General features: G+C 42.3%; 1 protein-coding gene across 10 annotated transcripts in view; it reads right to left on the minus strand.

Annotated features, from left to right (window-relative positions):
- Window positions 1-907: 907 nt before the first annotated feature.
- Ntrk3 (neurotrophic tyrosine kinase, receptor, type 3) overlaps window positions 908-14,233 on the minus strand; it is a 401,049-nt gene continuing 387,723 nt past the window's right edge. For 3 of the 10 annotated variants that reach the window (XM_011250816.3, XM_011250817.3, XM_006540691.4), the window contains one exon: window positions 1,801-13,666. In XM_011250816.3, the coding sequence (XP_011249118.1) occupies window positions 13,481-13,666 (186 nt within the window). In that variant the 3' untranslated portion in view covers window positions 1,801-13,480. Of the gene's footprint in view, window positions 13,667-14,233 lie in introns of all 10 variants that reach the window. The other 7 variants (XR_001785488.2, XR_001785487.2, XR_001785486.2 and 4 more) reach the window with 7 other exon arrangements.

The following is a 14,233-nucleotide window of genomic DNA, read 5'->3' on the forward strand; positions in this document are numbered from 1 at the left end:
GAAGCTTCCAAGTAAATGAGAGAAGATTGCACTGCCTCTTAGGTGATACCTATGAATTTTTGTGCTATAGGAAAACTGGACGATCACAAAGCATAGTGACATGTGCTTCTGTTGCTCTCATTTCCCCAGTGTCCATTTTGGACTGGTCTGGAGAAAGCCAAGAGGATCTATTTCCAATCTTACCATGATTGTTTAAGGCAAAGACAGCTGTTGAACAGCACTCAAGGTTAAAAACTGGATGCCAAGATTCAAAGTAGTATTCTTCTATGAGTTTCCAACATGTCTAGTGACAGCATTATTAGGCCTTTATTTGTCCTCAAAGCTCATAACTTCATCTCTACCACTGTAATTTACTGCCTCTGCCTGCAACCAATCATCCATTGCCTTATAGATTGTGAACACTATGCATATTTTTAAAAAGTGATTGTCAATGAGCAGTATTCCTTAAAGGAGTATGAAAATCAAGGGTGCCTAATAGAAAAGAGATTCCTGTCCCAAAGCATTCCCATCAATAATATCTCAGTGTCTTTACCATCTCTGTGCTGAGAAATCTGACTGTGGCAGTCTATATTTTTTAAGCGGGTCAAAAACATAGCAGAAACAGCCTCACCAGGCTTGGGAGAGAATAAAAGCTATTTCTGGATGTCGAAACATGGTTCATGAATTGACGTTTTGTGAAATAACTCAAAGAAAAATAAGTTAAAAGTCTTGTGGCCTCTGTTTCTCCATATGGGTTGTTTCCCCTCCTGGGTGTAATAAATAAGAGTAGGTTTGCTTCAGATTATACATTGGTGCTTAATTCTGTTATTCAAAGATGTTTCTAAACATGGGTTGTCCTTATGACTGTATACAGCCTAAACTCGTGTGAAATTTGCTCATGACATTACTTAACACAAGTTGTCTGATGCTCTGAATAATGTTGGCTCCACTCTCCAAGTTTCACATCACCAACTAGAGCGGGTAACTCTTAAATTGTGAAAAAATTAAATATACAAGCACCTAAATTTAAGAGTAAACCTTTCCAAGTTGAGGCTCTGTGGATAGGAAATGATGGGAAAGTCTGTTCTTCCCTGTCTGGAAATCTAATTTTGAGAGTAGACCCCAGATGAGGGAAGTGATCGCTGTTCCTGGTGCTGAAAACATATAGCTTAGTCAAAGTAGAATTTACACTTCTGGGATGGGCAAAACCAAAAGCTACCTGTGAAACTAAATCGTCTTTTACAGAGGCTGACATTAGCTGAAATGTCTCAAACTGTATTCCAAAATTCTCTTCTTTAAATATCATTTAAAGCAAAAAATAGCTCTGAAGCAACCTTAATACCCGTGAGAAAGAATTAAGGCCTTGCCAAAATCTACATGGGGTAGGTTGCTCTAAACTGTCTAAGCTGCCTCATTATTCAGCCCTGTTGGCAAAGTTCCTGGCATGAATTAAAGATTCCATTCCTTCAGAAAGAAGGACCACAGACATGTAGAATGTTAGGGTCTGCAGATGCTGTGCAAACTTTTTTTGTACTGGTATCAATAATAAATATGAGGTTGATTTGATCTGCTAGGACTGAAAATTTTAGAAGGAAATATTTGGGGACTGTTTAACCTTGTTCTGAAACATGGGCCTTTATTCCTTTCTAGCCCTAATTTATTGTCACATCCTAAGAAACTAAGCAGAGCTTTTACTGTGCTTGAATAAAAATCCAAATGCATAAACAACAGCTTTCCAACACACACAAGCACACACACACACACACACACACACACACACACACACACACACACATACACACACACACCACAAAATAAAACTCATCTTGAAAATAGAATGTATTTTGCATTTCTTTGCTGAATAGTACAGGGCTGTCTCCTGTCAAAATAGCACATGAACTATAGACATGAACTATAATCAATCTTTGCAAGCCTTGCAAAGGAAATATTCCAATGCCCCCTCCCAAAAAAAGGCTAAACATTCAGAGAAGGGGATGAAAACAAGTTTTAAAGTTAGTTCTTACTGTTCCTGTTAGTATGTCAGCTCAAACTTTCCATAGTCTGAAATTTACTTCCCAAATGATACCTCTGTGATCCTTAATTTATCAGTCATGTCCATAGGAAGGAACACCATGAAACTACTTGTTCCAAGCATGCCTTAGCAATGGTTGGAAGAGCTCATGTCCGCAAGATTATCAGAGAGAATTAGGAAACATCACCCTGAACTCGTTTGCCTTCTGCAATTTCACACCACAATTTACAAGCATATCCCAATTTGGATTCTCAACGCAAAGAAGCTGGGTTGCTTTCTTCCTGGCAGACAACGGCAGGGGAAAAGTTGCTCAGATTGAGGTCTCGAACACGGGTGCTGTTTTATTGTATCAGAAAAACAAACACTGAGCCCAAGGTCAAAAGAAAAAAGAAGCTGTGATCTTCTGAACTTGACTGAAACATTTATGAGTTTCTCAGGATTCTCAGTGCTCGGCTTTATTCTGCTTTCTCTCAAGAGTGGTCAAAATCCTGTTACAGCATACAGACAACATTTTGTCAGACATATCACACCGGATGGCTACTTGGAAATTGAAGGGAAATAACATTTGAAAGATTTCACTTTCCAAGTAGCTTTCATAGTAAAGAACTTAAAACAGTACTTGGCATCACAAACACCTGGGACATTTTTAGGGACTGTAAATGACTTCACTGCTGTAACCTTGGCAATCTTGCCTCCAGATTTATTGTCTAGGGTTTCATTCTCAGCCAGACATGTTCCTCAGCAAGAGTCCCTCTGTAACCAACTCTGTTGTGCTCTGGGGTCATTGAAAATGAGGTCTGACATTTGGTCATCACAAGGATAGTTTTCTCTATATTTTGACTATCCCTGTCTTCTCCTTGTGTGGACCACAGTCCCTAGAAAGCTTCAAGATCATTAGCACTTCCATGCTCCCTGCAAGATTGTCTTAACACTCAGTTTAAGGAGGAAGCATCATGCAGTCTTACTTTACCAGGTATTATTCTAAAATCTACAAACCATCTTTGAAGCAGCAATTAGTGGTAAAGAGTTGAAGCGGAAGAGATGCTATTTGGCTTCAAGATGTTCAGCATTCCATGCCAGAAAATGAAATATAGCAATCATCCCTTCTAAGTGGGAAAAATATCCCTTTCTTCTGGTACAAATACAAGATATTTTTCCATTACAGTATATACAATGGTTATTTAAAGTAGGAAAATGTTAATGACTAACTCTAGAGAGCAGACAGCAGACATGGGAAGGAAAAAGGAAAGTTTCCCTCAAACACAACACAACTCAAAATTCCCAATACCAGGAGCAGCACTCTCTGCCCAAGGAGTGGGCTTTTCCTACCATAGAGACTTGGGGACACCACCAAGGCCTGACTCTATCACTCATGATCATCTCCTGAGACTCTTTAGCAGAGCATTTACAGAGAAAGAGGCTGATCAGAAAGAAATAAAAGCTCACAAGATGGCTACCTTCTAGTGCCTTTGCTCCCTCAGTTTCCATCTGTCTTGCCATGTCCCCACTGATAGCCATTAAAGTAGTCCATCAACTCGTTCCTAAGGAAATGCAAACAAACAAACAAACAGCCCTTTGGGAAACGAAGCAAACCCCTGTCCCCTCCCCCAAACCACTTTTGTACTCTCTAGAGATACAAGGGAGAAATGACAGTTTTTAATGTGTGTGACAGGTTTGCCTGTATGTTTGCCTCTTCCACGCCTGATGGCTGTGGAGATCAGAAGAAGTTGTCAGATCTCCTGGAACTAGATTTACAGATGGCAGTGATCTTCTTTGTGAGTCCTGGGAATCACACCCAGGTCATCTGGAACTGAAGCCAGTGCTCCTAGTTTCTGAGCTTGTCTCCATCCTCTGGAAGAAAGAGATTATTCATTTGTTTGATTTTGCTTTTGTTTTTGTTTTTTTTTAATAAGTGGATGTGTGAGGTAGTTTAATTTGACTAGTGGATGTGACTATTTGGGTCTGTAAGTACCATTGCTGGCAGAATCAAATTGCTGTTGCTATGAAATGATTTGTAGAAAAGGAGGTTTGACCTCCTGGCTCTTAAAGTTAACTGCCTTCTCCATCACCATTCCATAGCATGTTCAATAAGTCTTAAGATGCAAACCTTTCTAGTACCATTGAAGTAAAGACCACTTCTACCAACTCTGATTTACTCTTTTAACTGTCCCAAGAGTGGGTAAACCTTGGATAACACAGAGAGCTCTTGGTCCACATGAAAAGACATGCCCCTGTTCAGAGTAGACTAGAAAAAAAAAAACAAAAAACAAAAACAAAAGGCAAAACTGTACTTTATCATTTTCCGGGATATTCAGAAGCTAGGAAACCAGAAAGAAATGTGAAAGAAAACACATTTAAAGGAAGGCTTGCCTTTCATAACCAAGTCAAAAGGATGAGACAACTTCAAAAGGACAGGCTGGGGGCCTTATAATAGGCCTGTTGTACCAGAGTCTCCTGTGCAAAAACAAACTGATGGGGCGCTAATGAGGTGCTAATCATTTGGTCTAAGGAGATGGAAAGAGACTGATGGGCAGCTGGGAGAGCAGTTTGTTTTGTTTCTTTCTGCAGAAACCCAGACTAAACCACAACAGGCTCAGGCTAAAAAGAGGAGCCACTCAGACTTTCCTATGCTTTTTAGAGAATAGAGCCTGGCCTAGAAGAGGTAGGATAGAGAGCTGGGGGCAGAAAGGATTTGTCAGAGAGAGCTGGAAGTGAAAAACTGAACATATTGTAACAACCCTGGCCCTTTGGAGTAGGAATTCTGCAAATGTGCACTCAGGCAGTACTTGATATGATATACTTTCTTGGTAACTAATCTGAGCAATGGATTAAAACTGAGTGGCCTTTCCCATCACTGCTGTTTGATAAAGAGCACAACCTACAACTTGTTTGCCTACTCTCAGTTAAGTGCTGATGACTTTCTTTTATCCAGCCAAGTTCCCTATATCCCAACCTCCTAGTTTCTAATCCAGCTAGAGTCTTGTGTCCCAAGGACTTCATGTTCAATCAGAACACTGGAATTATATATCCATGGTTGGGTCAAAAATCTCCTCACACTAGTTCACATTTATCTTCAAACAAATATTTATGATGAATCTGCTACCCCTTTCCCCTTAATTACAGAAAAAGAGAATCAGGACTTAGTCTGGTTTTGTACTTTGAAAACCAATGGGGAAGAGTCCTGCCTTTATATATAAAAATTGTGAGAAACGTGGGTTTTTTTTCCTCCATCAAAGGATCCTCAACTTTGTAAATAACTTACAGTGCAGAAAGTCATAGGCTCTGTGCTCCTAATACAAATAATGAGGAACAGTGAGGAAACCAAATGTGTGGGGCACTCATTTGCACAGACACACTTAGACCCATGAAAGCTCTACAAATGGGGCACTGTAGTCTGTAGGCAATAGAATTACCCAGGAATTGGCATACACATATGTGCTTACTTATATGCAAAAGTAAATAAACATAATAAATAACAAAAGGGCAAATATGATTTGTTCTATATCAGCATGAGGATCTAGAAAGAATGCAACTCTGATAATTGCTTTTAAATAAAGTCATCAAAATTGCCCCTGTGTAACTGCTGTAATACTCAGCCCAGAAATCTATTTTCTCAGTCAATAAACACAATGTCCTTGGCTAAAAACTTTCAATTCTCTTAAAGAAATATCTAAGAATATACAAAGAGATTCCTACCACTTACACCAAACAAGCAAAGATGGAAAAATAATTTGAAAGAGAATCAGTTTCGAGAACTATGCAAGGGAATTTGTTCTTCAGACTTGGGCAGATCATTCAAAAATCCTGAGGTTTTTTTTTTTAATATCTGGGATTATATTGAGTAGCTTTTAAGAGTGTGGGGGTAGCTGGAGCCAAGCTGGGGGTCTCTTTTGATGCATGAGATGCACGTATGTACTTTTTTTTTTGATGCTTGCCATCTTGACTAAGAGATTTCATCTGCCTATGCGATCTCAGTATGGCATCTCATCCTACAAAGAACGTCCATGAACTAGTGCTTAGAGCAGCTGTTCTCAACCTGTGGGCTGCAACTCCCCTGGGGGTTGAATAACCTTTTGACAGGGGTCACCTAAGACCATCCTGCATGTTTCTAGTATGATTGGTAATGGTGGCAAAATGAGTTATGAAGTAGCAATGAAATAATTTTATGCCACAACATGAGGAACTGTATTAAAGGGCCAAAGCATTAGAGAGTTGCTGTATCCTTTATCCCAGCCAGGGAAGTAGATGTCAGGGTTACCTTTCTTGGAAGGACTAGAGAAAACACGTGTATAGAGGAGCAGCTCTTTTAGCCATCAGACCCCACCCACCTTATCTACAGTCATGACCTTGCTGCATCTGCTGTACTCTTGAAACCCTGGAAGACTGGAGGTATACAGATGAACCTACGCTGAGTCTTAGCTCCTTTGAAGACCATTTCACTTTGACATCTGCTGTAAAACAGTTTGTCCTCAGTGGAGTGGCTTTCATGCTTTGATTTGCAGTCTCCTCCTTGGGGGCAGGGTGTCAATACAGTGATAAACATTGTCACTCTGACCGAGCAGCAGATTTGGCTCAAGACTCTCTCATGCTCACAGGAAGGTCAAAGCTCCCATTCTGGGTGTTGGACCCCAGTCACAGTGCCTTTGCTCCAGTAGGCTAAAAGTTCATGGACCGTGAGATCAGTAGGTGGAGACAGGAGAGGGAGTTGTTTCGGGTGGGCCACCAAGGGTTTCAGATGGGATTTACAGGGACACGCCACATGCATCTCAATGAGCTGTGCAGTCAAATTTAGTGCACAGAGGTTAATCTAGATGTCAACATTGTCTGACAGCACTGAAATTACTCCAGGGCAGGGATCCTTTAGAAGTCTTAATATAACAGTCAATTCCTCCTGCCTGCAGGAAATGAAAGTTTTCTGCTTTGTGTGCCGAATCATTCAGTGCCAATTTTCTCACTGTTTGAAGTCCAAACTGTTTGTGGTCCTGGGATTCACCTTGTATTAAGACTTCCACAGACTTTAAGAAGCCAGCTCTTCTGTCCCATGGAAGTCATAGAATGTGAACCAAGGGAAAGGGGAAAGTGAAAAATCACAGAGAAGAAAATCTTTCCTGAAATATACTCCTCTCCTTCGGGCAGCAGAAGTCATGCTATTTGGACCAGGCTGACTCTTCCTCTCCAGGAATAGATTCAAGGGCAGCAGGCAGGTGTCAGGCAACTCTGAAACAGACACGGATGAGGGACTAATCCCCACTGGGAGGAACTGAGTAGGCCATGCTACTTCACAGAATATAAACTTTCTTTTTAAAGTATCACTCCCATGAATGCTTCTTAAATGAAATCATAAATACCAGACTTGGAGTTGAGCATGTGATTTTTACAGTCCTTTGAGAAGTGCTGCATCCAAAGGATGCTAGACTACACAGAGTGAGCGTAGCTGGGCTCTCAGGCTACCTTCATCCCTGCCGACAAGAAGTCGAAATTCCTGACAGCCTTAAATGAGAAGAGACTGAATCATCTCAGAGATACTAAATGAAAGCAATGCCTAAATGCCTGCAAGCTCCTCAGGAGGAAGAGCTCAGCAGGACCCTTGTCTTCTGTATTAGCTCAATCCACCTTCTATTAGAAACATCTACTTTATGGACTATAAATCTCTTGAGAGCTCTGAGCTTAGACCTTGATGCTCCAATATATTCCTGGATGGATAGGGGACAAAGTTAATAGAATTTAGTCTTTTACCTTAAAAAAAAAAAAGAAAAAGAAAACTGATTACTGATTTTACTGGTTTAAGACATCATTCTTAGGGCAAATATCAAATCAGGCCTTGTTTTAAAGTTGGAACCTAGCTGCCCACAGGAAGGGCAATGTGAATTTTATGACTTTGGAGATGAATTCCAAGTACTCACATATTTTTAAATATCATAATAAAGCCCATGATAATAACAATTTAATACTGCTAACAAGAAAGAAAACAAGAGAAAATATATTCCAAGTTCTTTTGGGCAGAGCCTATATCTCCACAGAAAGGTGCCTCTGTTTGTACATGACAAACTTGTTGTGCATGCACACATAAACACACACACACACACACACACACACACACACACACACACACACACACACACTCATGTGCTTAAAGAGAATGTACCAAACAGAAACCTTGTCAGAAACCAAGACACAGGGCCCTGGGTCGGATAGCCTGGTGCAGAGTAAGATGCCTAATACCCAGTCTGTTCACACAAAAAGTCACCACCTCCACCATCATCACCAGTACCTATCAGAAAGAGTGGTCAATTAATATCCTCTCAGATTCTCTCTGCTATGGCCCTCCTAGGAGAGATTTCATCTGAAGTGCTTGTACCTTCAATACCAAGTCCCAAACAAAAATGTAAGTAGAATGGGTTTCTGCGTGGTGTGTTATCAAATACCAGGAATGGTGATGTTGAGAAACTCAGATGCTACTGTCAATATAGTTTAATGTAGGGAAAAGCAGATCATCAAGCTTTATAAGATAACAGTTTGGGATCTTTCTCAATAGTTCTGAGGCCAGTCCACCTCTACAGTTCTCATCCAGGAGAAACATAAGGTGCCAAGAGAATCCCAAACTGAAACTGATTTGCTGATTCCAGGGGGACTTCTCTTGAACTATGACCATCCAATGGATAGAAAGAGTACATGATATGGCTAGAGCTGAAAGGGAAGTTTTCCTTGTGGTTCAAGCAATCCCAAAATAGGTTCTGAAGTCCAAACTGGTGTTTTAAGAATGATGCCCAAGCTTGAAGTTAACCCTTCCAGCCCTATTAAGTATTGGTTGAAACAATTTATTTGGTACAAAGTAAGGTGAATCTTGAAAAAAAAATAAAATCATAGTGAAGGACTACATGCCACAAGATCTGAGCTCAAGCTGACATTTTTTGCTCTAAGGTAAACACCTTGTATATTTTAGCAAGCTGCTGCCCATCCAATGCAGACACTAGACACGACAGAGATGCTTGATGGTAACTAGCAGGACTGTTGAAATGTGAGTCCATTGACTGATCATCCACAAATATTTTATGCTCCCTACTAAGCAAAGTATTGCAAAGATTAAAAGTCTCGGGTGAGTGTAGAGATGATACTGTTGTTGTTTGGTTCAGAAAAGGGAAGCAGATATGCCATGAGACTATTCTTGAATGTAAACGAGCTCAGGAAAAGCAAGTACATCAACAAAATCTCTTGGTTTCTGACCCAGGGTTCAGATTACTACTGACCCTGCATGGGAGGTGGGCGGGACTATCTCCATATGGCAGACCAGCTTCTGCCAATGTGGACATGTGAAGTGGGGAAGATGACTAGAAGAGAAGGATGGTTTCTCTTGAAGAATACAAATGTTAATGTCTTGACTTGCGTGCTTGGATCTAGTGTCCCTCACACATACCAGGCACTAATTATGCTTAGGTTTTGTCAACAGTAACCTTTCTTCCTTTCCCTCCCTATTTTTCACTTCATCTCTCATTTCTAGCAAACAAGCTTAGAATAAAGAAGTAGATGGGACTCAAATTTAGCCTTTCAAATGGAAATGGACCCTAAGGATGCAACTATTCTAATGTCATATATCTTGTGTGGGAAAACTGATAATCTAAGAGATGCTGATTTAGCCCAAATCCCATGAGTATCCAAGCACTAAGGCAGGGTTTCTCAGTGGCCTTTCTGATGTATGCTGTGTTCTTCCAGTACAGTTGGTTCACTCTCGCTTCTGTATTGAAACTCTTCTGTGAGGATTGGCTTCTGTAGTATTTAGCACCAGAAGTACTGCACTAGTGTGTCACCAGAGATGAACAGCACAGTTCAGTTAAAACCCAGAAAAATGGAGGATCTTCATCTCCAAGGAAAAGTTTTCTCTGAGAATAACTTGTGCATGATCTGCTGAGTGGAGGAAGCCCAAAATCCTTTGTGTGTTGACTAGAGAAGGCTTAGTTACCCAGACAACCACTCACACTTCAGAGATGTATCAGAAAGGACCATCAAGTTCACATTCAAAGCAAATAACTAAGAGGATCCTTGTCCATGACACCCTGTTATATAGTGGACATTCAAGTCACTCTTTGTCACTTCAGGGTGGGTCCAGGTGACAGTAACAGGGCACAGAGTTAAGCATGGGGTGTCTGGAAAATTCATGAGCATTCGTAATAGGGTTGACTTTAAGCTAAGTACCAAGTTAATGTAGCATGCTTTTGGAAGGTGTCGATGTGTTTATGTAGAAAGGAGGATGGAACAGTTGGCAGAGGCTCCATGGGCTGATGGGATGTTAATTCTTGACTCACCGGAGCATATTAGATTCTTTAAAAAATAAATAAATAAATAAATACATAAATAAACTACTGATAACAATTTTCCAGTCTAGGAGAAAGCTGGGGTAGAAAATGAGACAAAATGCTCCCCCACCCTGGCCTAAAATAGTCTGAGACACTTTAGACCTTTCACATGTTGTGACAAATGTGAAGAAGAGGATCAATGCACTGTAACCAATCCCACCCTAAGTACAGTATGTCCTCACAGACCACTGCTTTCAACCCACGTGAGGCCAAAGGAGGCTTTCCTAGGTATTCCAGAGTGATCCTCAGAAAACAAGTGATAGGGTGACCCCATGCTGATAGAAGCTGAGAACTCAGATCTAGAATAGAATGAGGACACATAAGGAAAACAGGACACAGTGAAGAGAGTGGCAAGGAGTGAGACACCCTGCACACCCCTGAGCACTAGAATACACTTCACTATCCAAAGCCTGTTCTCCATTCCTTACCCTCCAAAGCACCTCAGACCCTTTCTCTCCACCTTCCAAGGTTCACATATAAAGTCCACTCTACACAGAGAGGATGCCAGGAGAGTAAGAAGGTTGGGCCCATTCTGCACTCCTCCTATCTCCACTGCCCTCTCTCTCCTTCTATTACTCAGGCAGCTAATAATGGAGGACACAGAGAGAAGGTAACCCTGATGCCAATGCGGATGTTCATGGAACTAACAAAGGACACCTGAGCAAGTTCAGTCTTGTCTTTTCTCCTAACTGTCCCACTAGGGCTATAAATGCCTTCAGTTATCCACTTCTTTCGAAACCAGAAAGCCTTAAGAGACTGTTTTGGGAAAGGTTAGATCTTGGAACATCACTTTTAACTGGACAACAGATTCCCCACAGGCCCCTCTAGGCCCCTGCCTGAATGCTTCCCCTCTAGTTATCCAGCTTTTCAGATTAAAACCTGAATGGAAACTTCCACCCAGCAGACACCTCTCTAGTAGAGGCTGAAAGCCTCAGGTGGTGGACCAATTCAAGAAGTAATAAGAGGAGTAATTACCATAGGATAGCAAAGGGTGCTTTTGAAGAAGGGACCAATCCAAAGAGCTTTCCCCTACTCAGGGGCCAGATATCTAGTACAGTAAGAAGTTCCACTCTGAAATCCCAGTTAGCCCAGCACCCTCCCCAGTCCAGCTGAGCAGCCTGCTGATCCCTGAATCCCAACCATGGCTACAATCGGAGCACAGCTCTTTTCTATTGAATAAAAACATGTGTTGGTCTTTAAAAAAATAAAGTAAATCCACAACCACATAATCCAGTTCTAAACAGGCCACAGAGTTGCTCAAACTTCAGCTGCCTTCACTGGTCAGGGTGTCCAGGCTGTAGACTTCCTGCAGCTGGCAAGGAGAGGGGTTAGTCAGCAGCTCCTGGGAGCTTCTGATAGAAAACAGTCAGTCTGTTAGGTAGCTCTGTGCTTGGGATGAGGTGGAGAGACAGGTACCCTAGGGAGAGCACAACCCTCTTTCCCCAGCAAGACCTGTCTGTGCAGCCAAGCTCTTGGCTCCCTGGAGCGGTTCATTGTTGTGTGTGAGAGCTTCACTTTTGCAGTCCTCCAGTGCACAGTGGGGAAGGCAGTGATTCCCCTGGCGCTGGGACCCAGGGGACTGGTCCCAGTCGAGACGCTTCATTCTCTCTCATTCCGGGTCAGAGCTTGGTCCTCATTAAGATGCCAAGCCTGCGGCACAGGCCACTCGTTGGACATCTTCCAGAGAAGCCGCAGCCCCTCCCCCGACACCCAGCCCACAAAGCGATTTCTCAGTCTCTGCCTTTTCACAACAGCTCAAAGGCAGATGCATCAATCCTTCCAAGGGCTGAAAACGTGAGGAGAATGGCAAGGGCTCAGCACAGGTGCCAAGTAGATTCTTCTCTGCTGGCTTTTGCCAGTGCCAGTGCCTGGCTCCTTGAAATGCACGTGCCTTGGGTTCTCACCTGGATTTCTTCCCTGTCAGTGCGGTTTACCCAGGATTTGATAGAACCTCAGTATAGGGGCGAAGCAAGATAAGAAATACAACCCAAGGGAGATGCCTAATTAGGACCTGGGAGGAACTAAGTCTCTTGCTATCAGAGCCCTGAAGCCTGCTGTGTCCACATTAGCGGATGGCAGCAGAGAAGGTGGATACTAAACCTCCAAGCTCCCCAAGGGCCTGAAAACGAAAGGACAGGCCAAGAGTCCTCCCAGAGATGGGAAGATGAGCGGCAGTGCCTTGGTAGGATTAGACTTCGGCTGTACTTACTTTCTAGGTTCTTTAATCCACCAAGTCCAGTTCTTCAAGTTCAGAGGATGAAACTCTTCAAACCTAGTAAGGATCGTGAGCGAGATTTACATCTGGAAAGGTGGGGTTTGCTCTCCCCGGAGTCCTCTGCCCTTTCTTGTTCGGTGGTTACTCGACCATGGATGGCTTTGTGTGGTCTGGTGTTGGTATTTGTTCAGTATTTACCCGTAGGTGTCATCATTGATTTCCAAAAAGCATCAGGACTATATACTTTATAGAATGGACAAATTAGAAAATTGTCCCAAAGAGGCGGAAAGGGGGAAGAGTAGAGGCAAAGGTAAAGGCAAACCAGAGATGATTCCGAAGGGCTTGGACTTCAGAATTGTTTCATTGCCAGACACCTTCAATGGGTCACGCTTGCGCACTGAAGATCGTGCGCCACCCCGCCTCTTCCCAGCCTCTCTCTCTGCTGGGTCAAGACTAAGATCTCCGAAAAGCCAGACCTGAAAAAAGCACGGGCCACAGCTTAAGTCAAGGGAATTTCATTTGTGTTAATAATAATACTTAATTTTTTCTCAGTTATTAATGTCTTACTGTTTTCTGTATCAGCAGCTTCTCTGTGTATTAGAGAAGGTAATTCTCTGTAGATATAGATAGATAGATAGTTATATATATATATAAATATATATGTCAAACTGCCTTACAGGGTTTCTTTCTTTTGTTTTTTCTTTTTGTTTGTTTGGTTTTTTTTGTTTTCTTTTGTTTTGTTTTGTTTAAATTCAGTGTTGTATGTGTAGCAGGCACTTGAGTTTATATGAAGATGTTCGTTTCCGTCAAAAATGGAAGAAAGGAGTTGAGATGAGGAAAAAGAGGAAAGGAAGCAGGGAGAGAGGAGGCAACAGAGTATAAATGCTTGGCCACCAGTCACCACTAGCCAAGAATGTCCAGGTAGATCGGGGTGGCCTTCCCCAAAGCATGGAGGATTTTGTAGATCTCCTTAATATTCAGCCGCTGCTGTGGTTCCCTCTGCCAGCACCCCAGCATGACATCATACACTTCTTTAGGGCAGACTCTGGGTCTCTCCAAGACACGGCCTTGGGTGATGCATTCAATGACCTGAAAGAGCAAGAATGAAAGACGTTATATCCAGAAGTTTATTCAAAGCCCATCCTTGGTCCTGGGACTTCTGCCTAGCCCAAGATGTGAGCTTTTCTCATAGAACAGCTTCAGCCCAGGCAGAACACACACAGGCAGAAGTCTGGTTAGAGAATAGCCTTGGTTTTCTTCTCCACCTGAGCAGGGGGTACAGAGGTGATGAGCAGTGTAGGGTGGATCTTACTTACTGCTGCTCTTCGTGCTGGACCTGCTGGGCCAGGGCACACGGACCCTGAATCCACATAGCCATCCTTCCCATTTGCTTCAAAGTTCTGCAATCCTAGTTGCCATGTGGACTGCCTGGGTTACATCTCTCTTTCACCTTGTTGTAGAAATTGGGTCCTGACTATCATTCCTCTACCTCATGGCCTCTGTGATTTTGAAAAACCCTTATAGAGTTCTGCCTGTCTGCTCTCTACCTACCTGTCTCCTGTTAATTCCCATTTACTTTCATTTAGTTGTGAATGTATATGTTATGTGTGTGTTCACACATGTTTGCATGGGTTCACATACGTGGGTAGATGGCCA

Source organism: Mus musculus, chromosome 7 (assembly GCF_000001635.26).
Source record: "Mus musculus strain C57BL/6J chromosome 7, GRCm38.p6 C57BL/6J".
NCBI classification, from domain to species: Eukaryota; Metazoa; Chordata; class Mammalia; order Rodentia; family Muridae; genus Mus; species Mus musculus.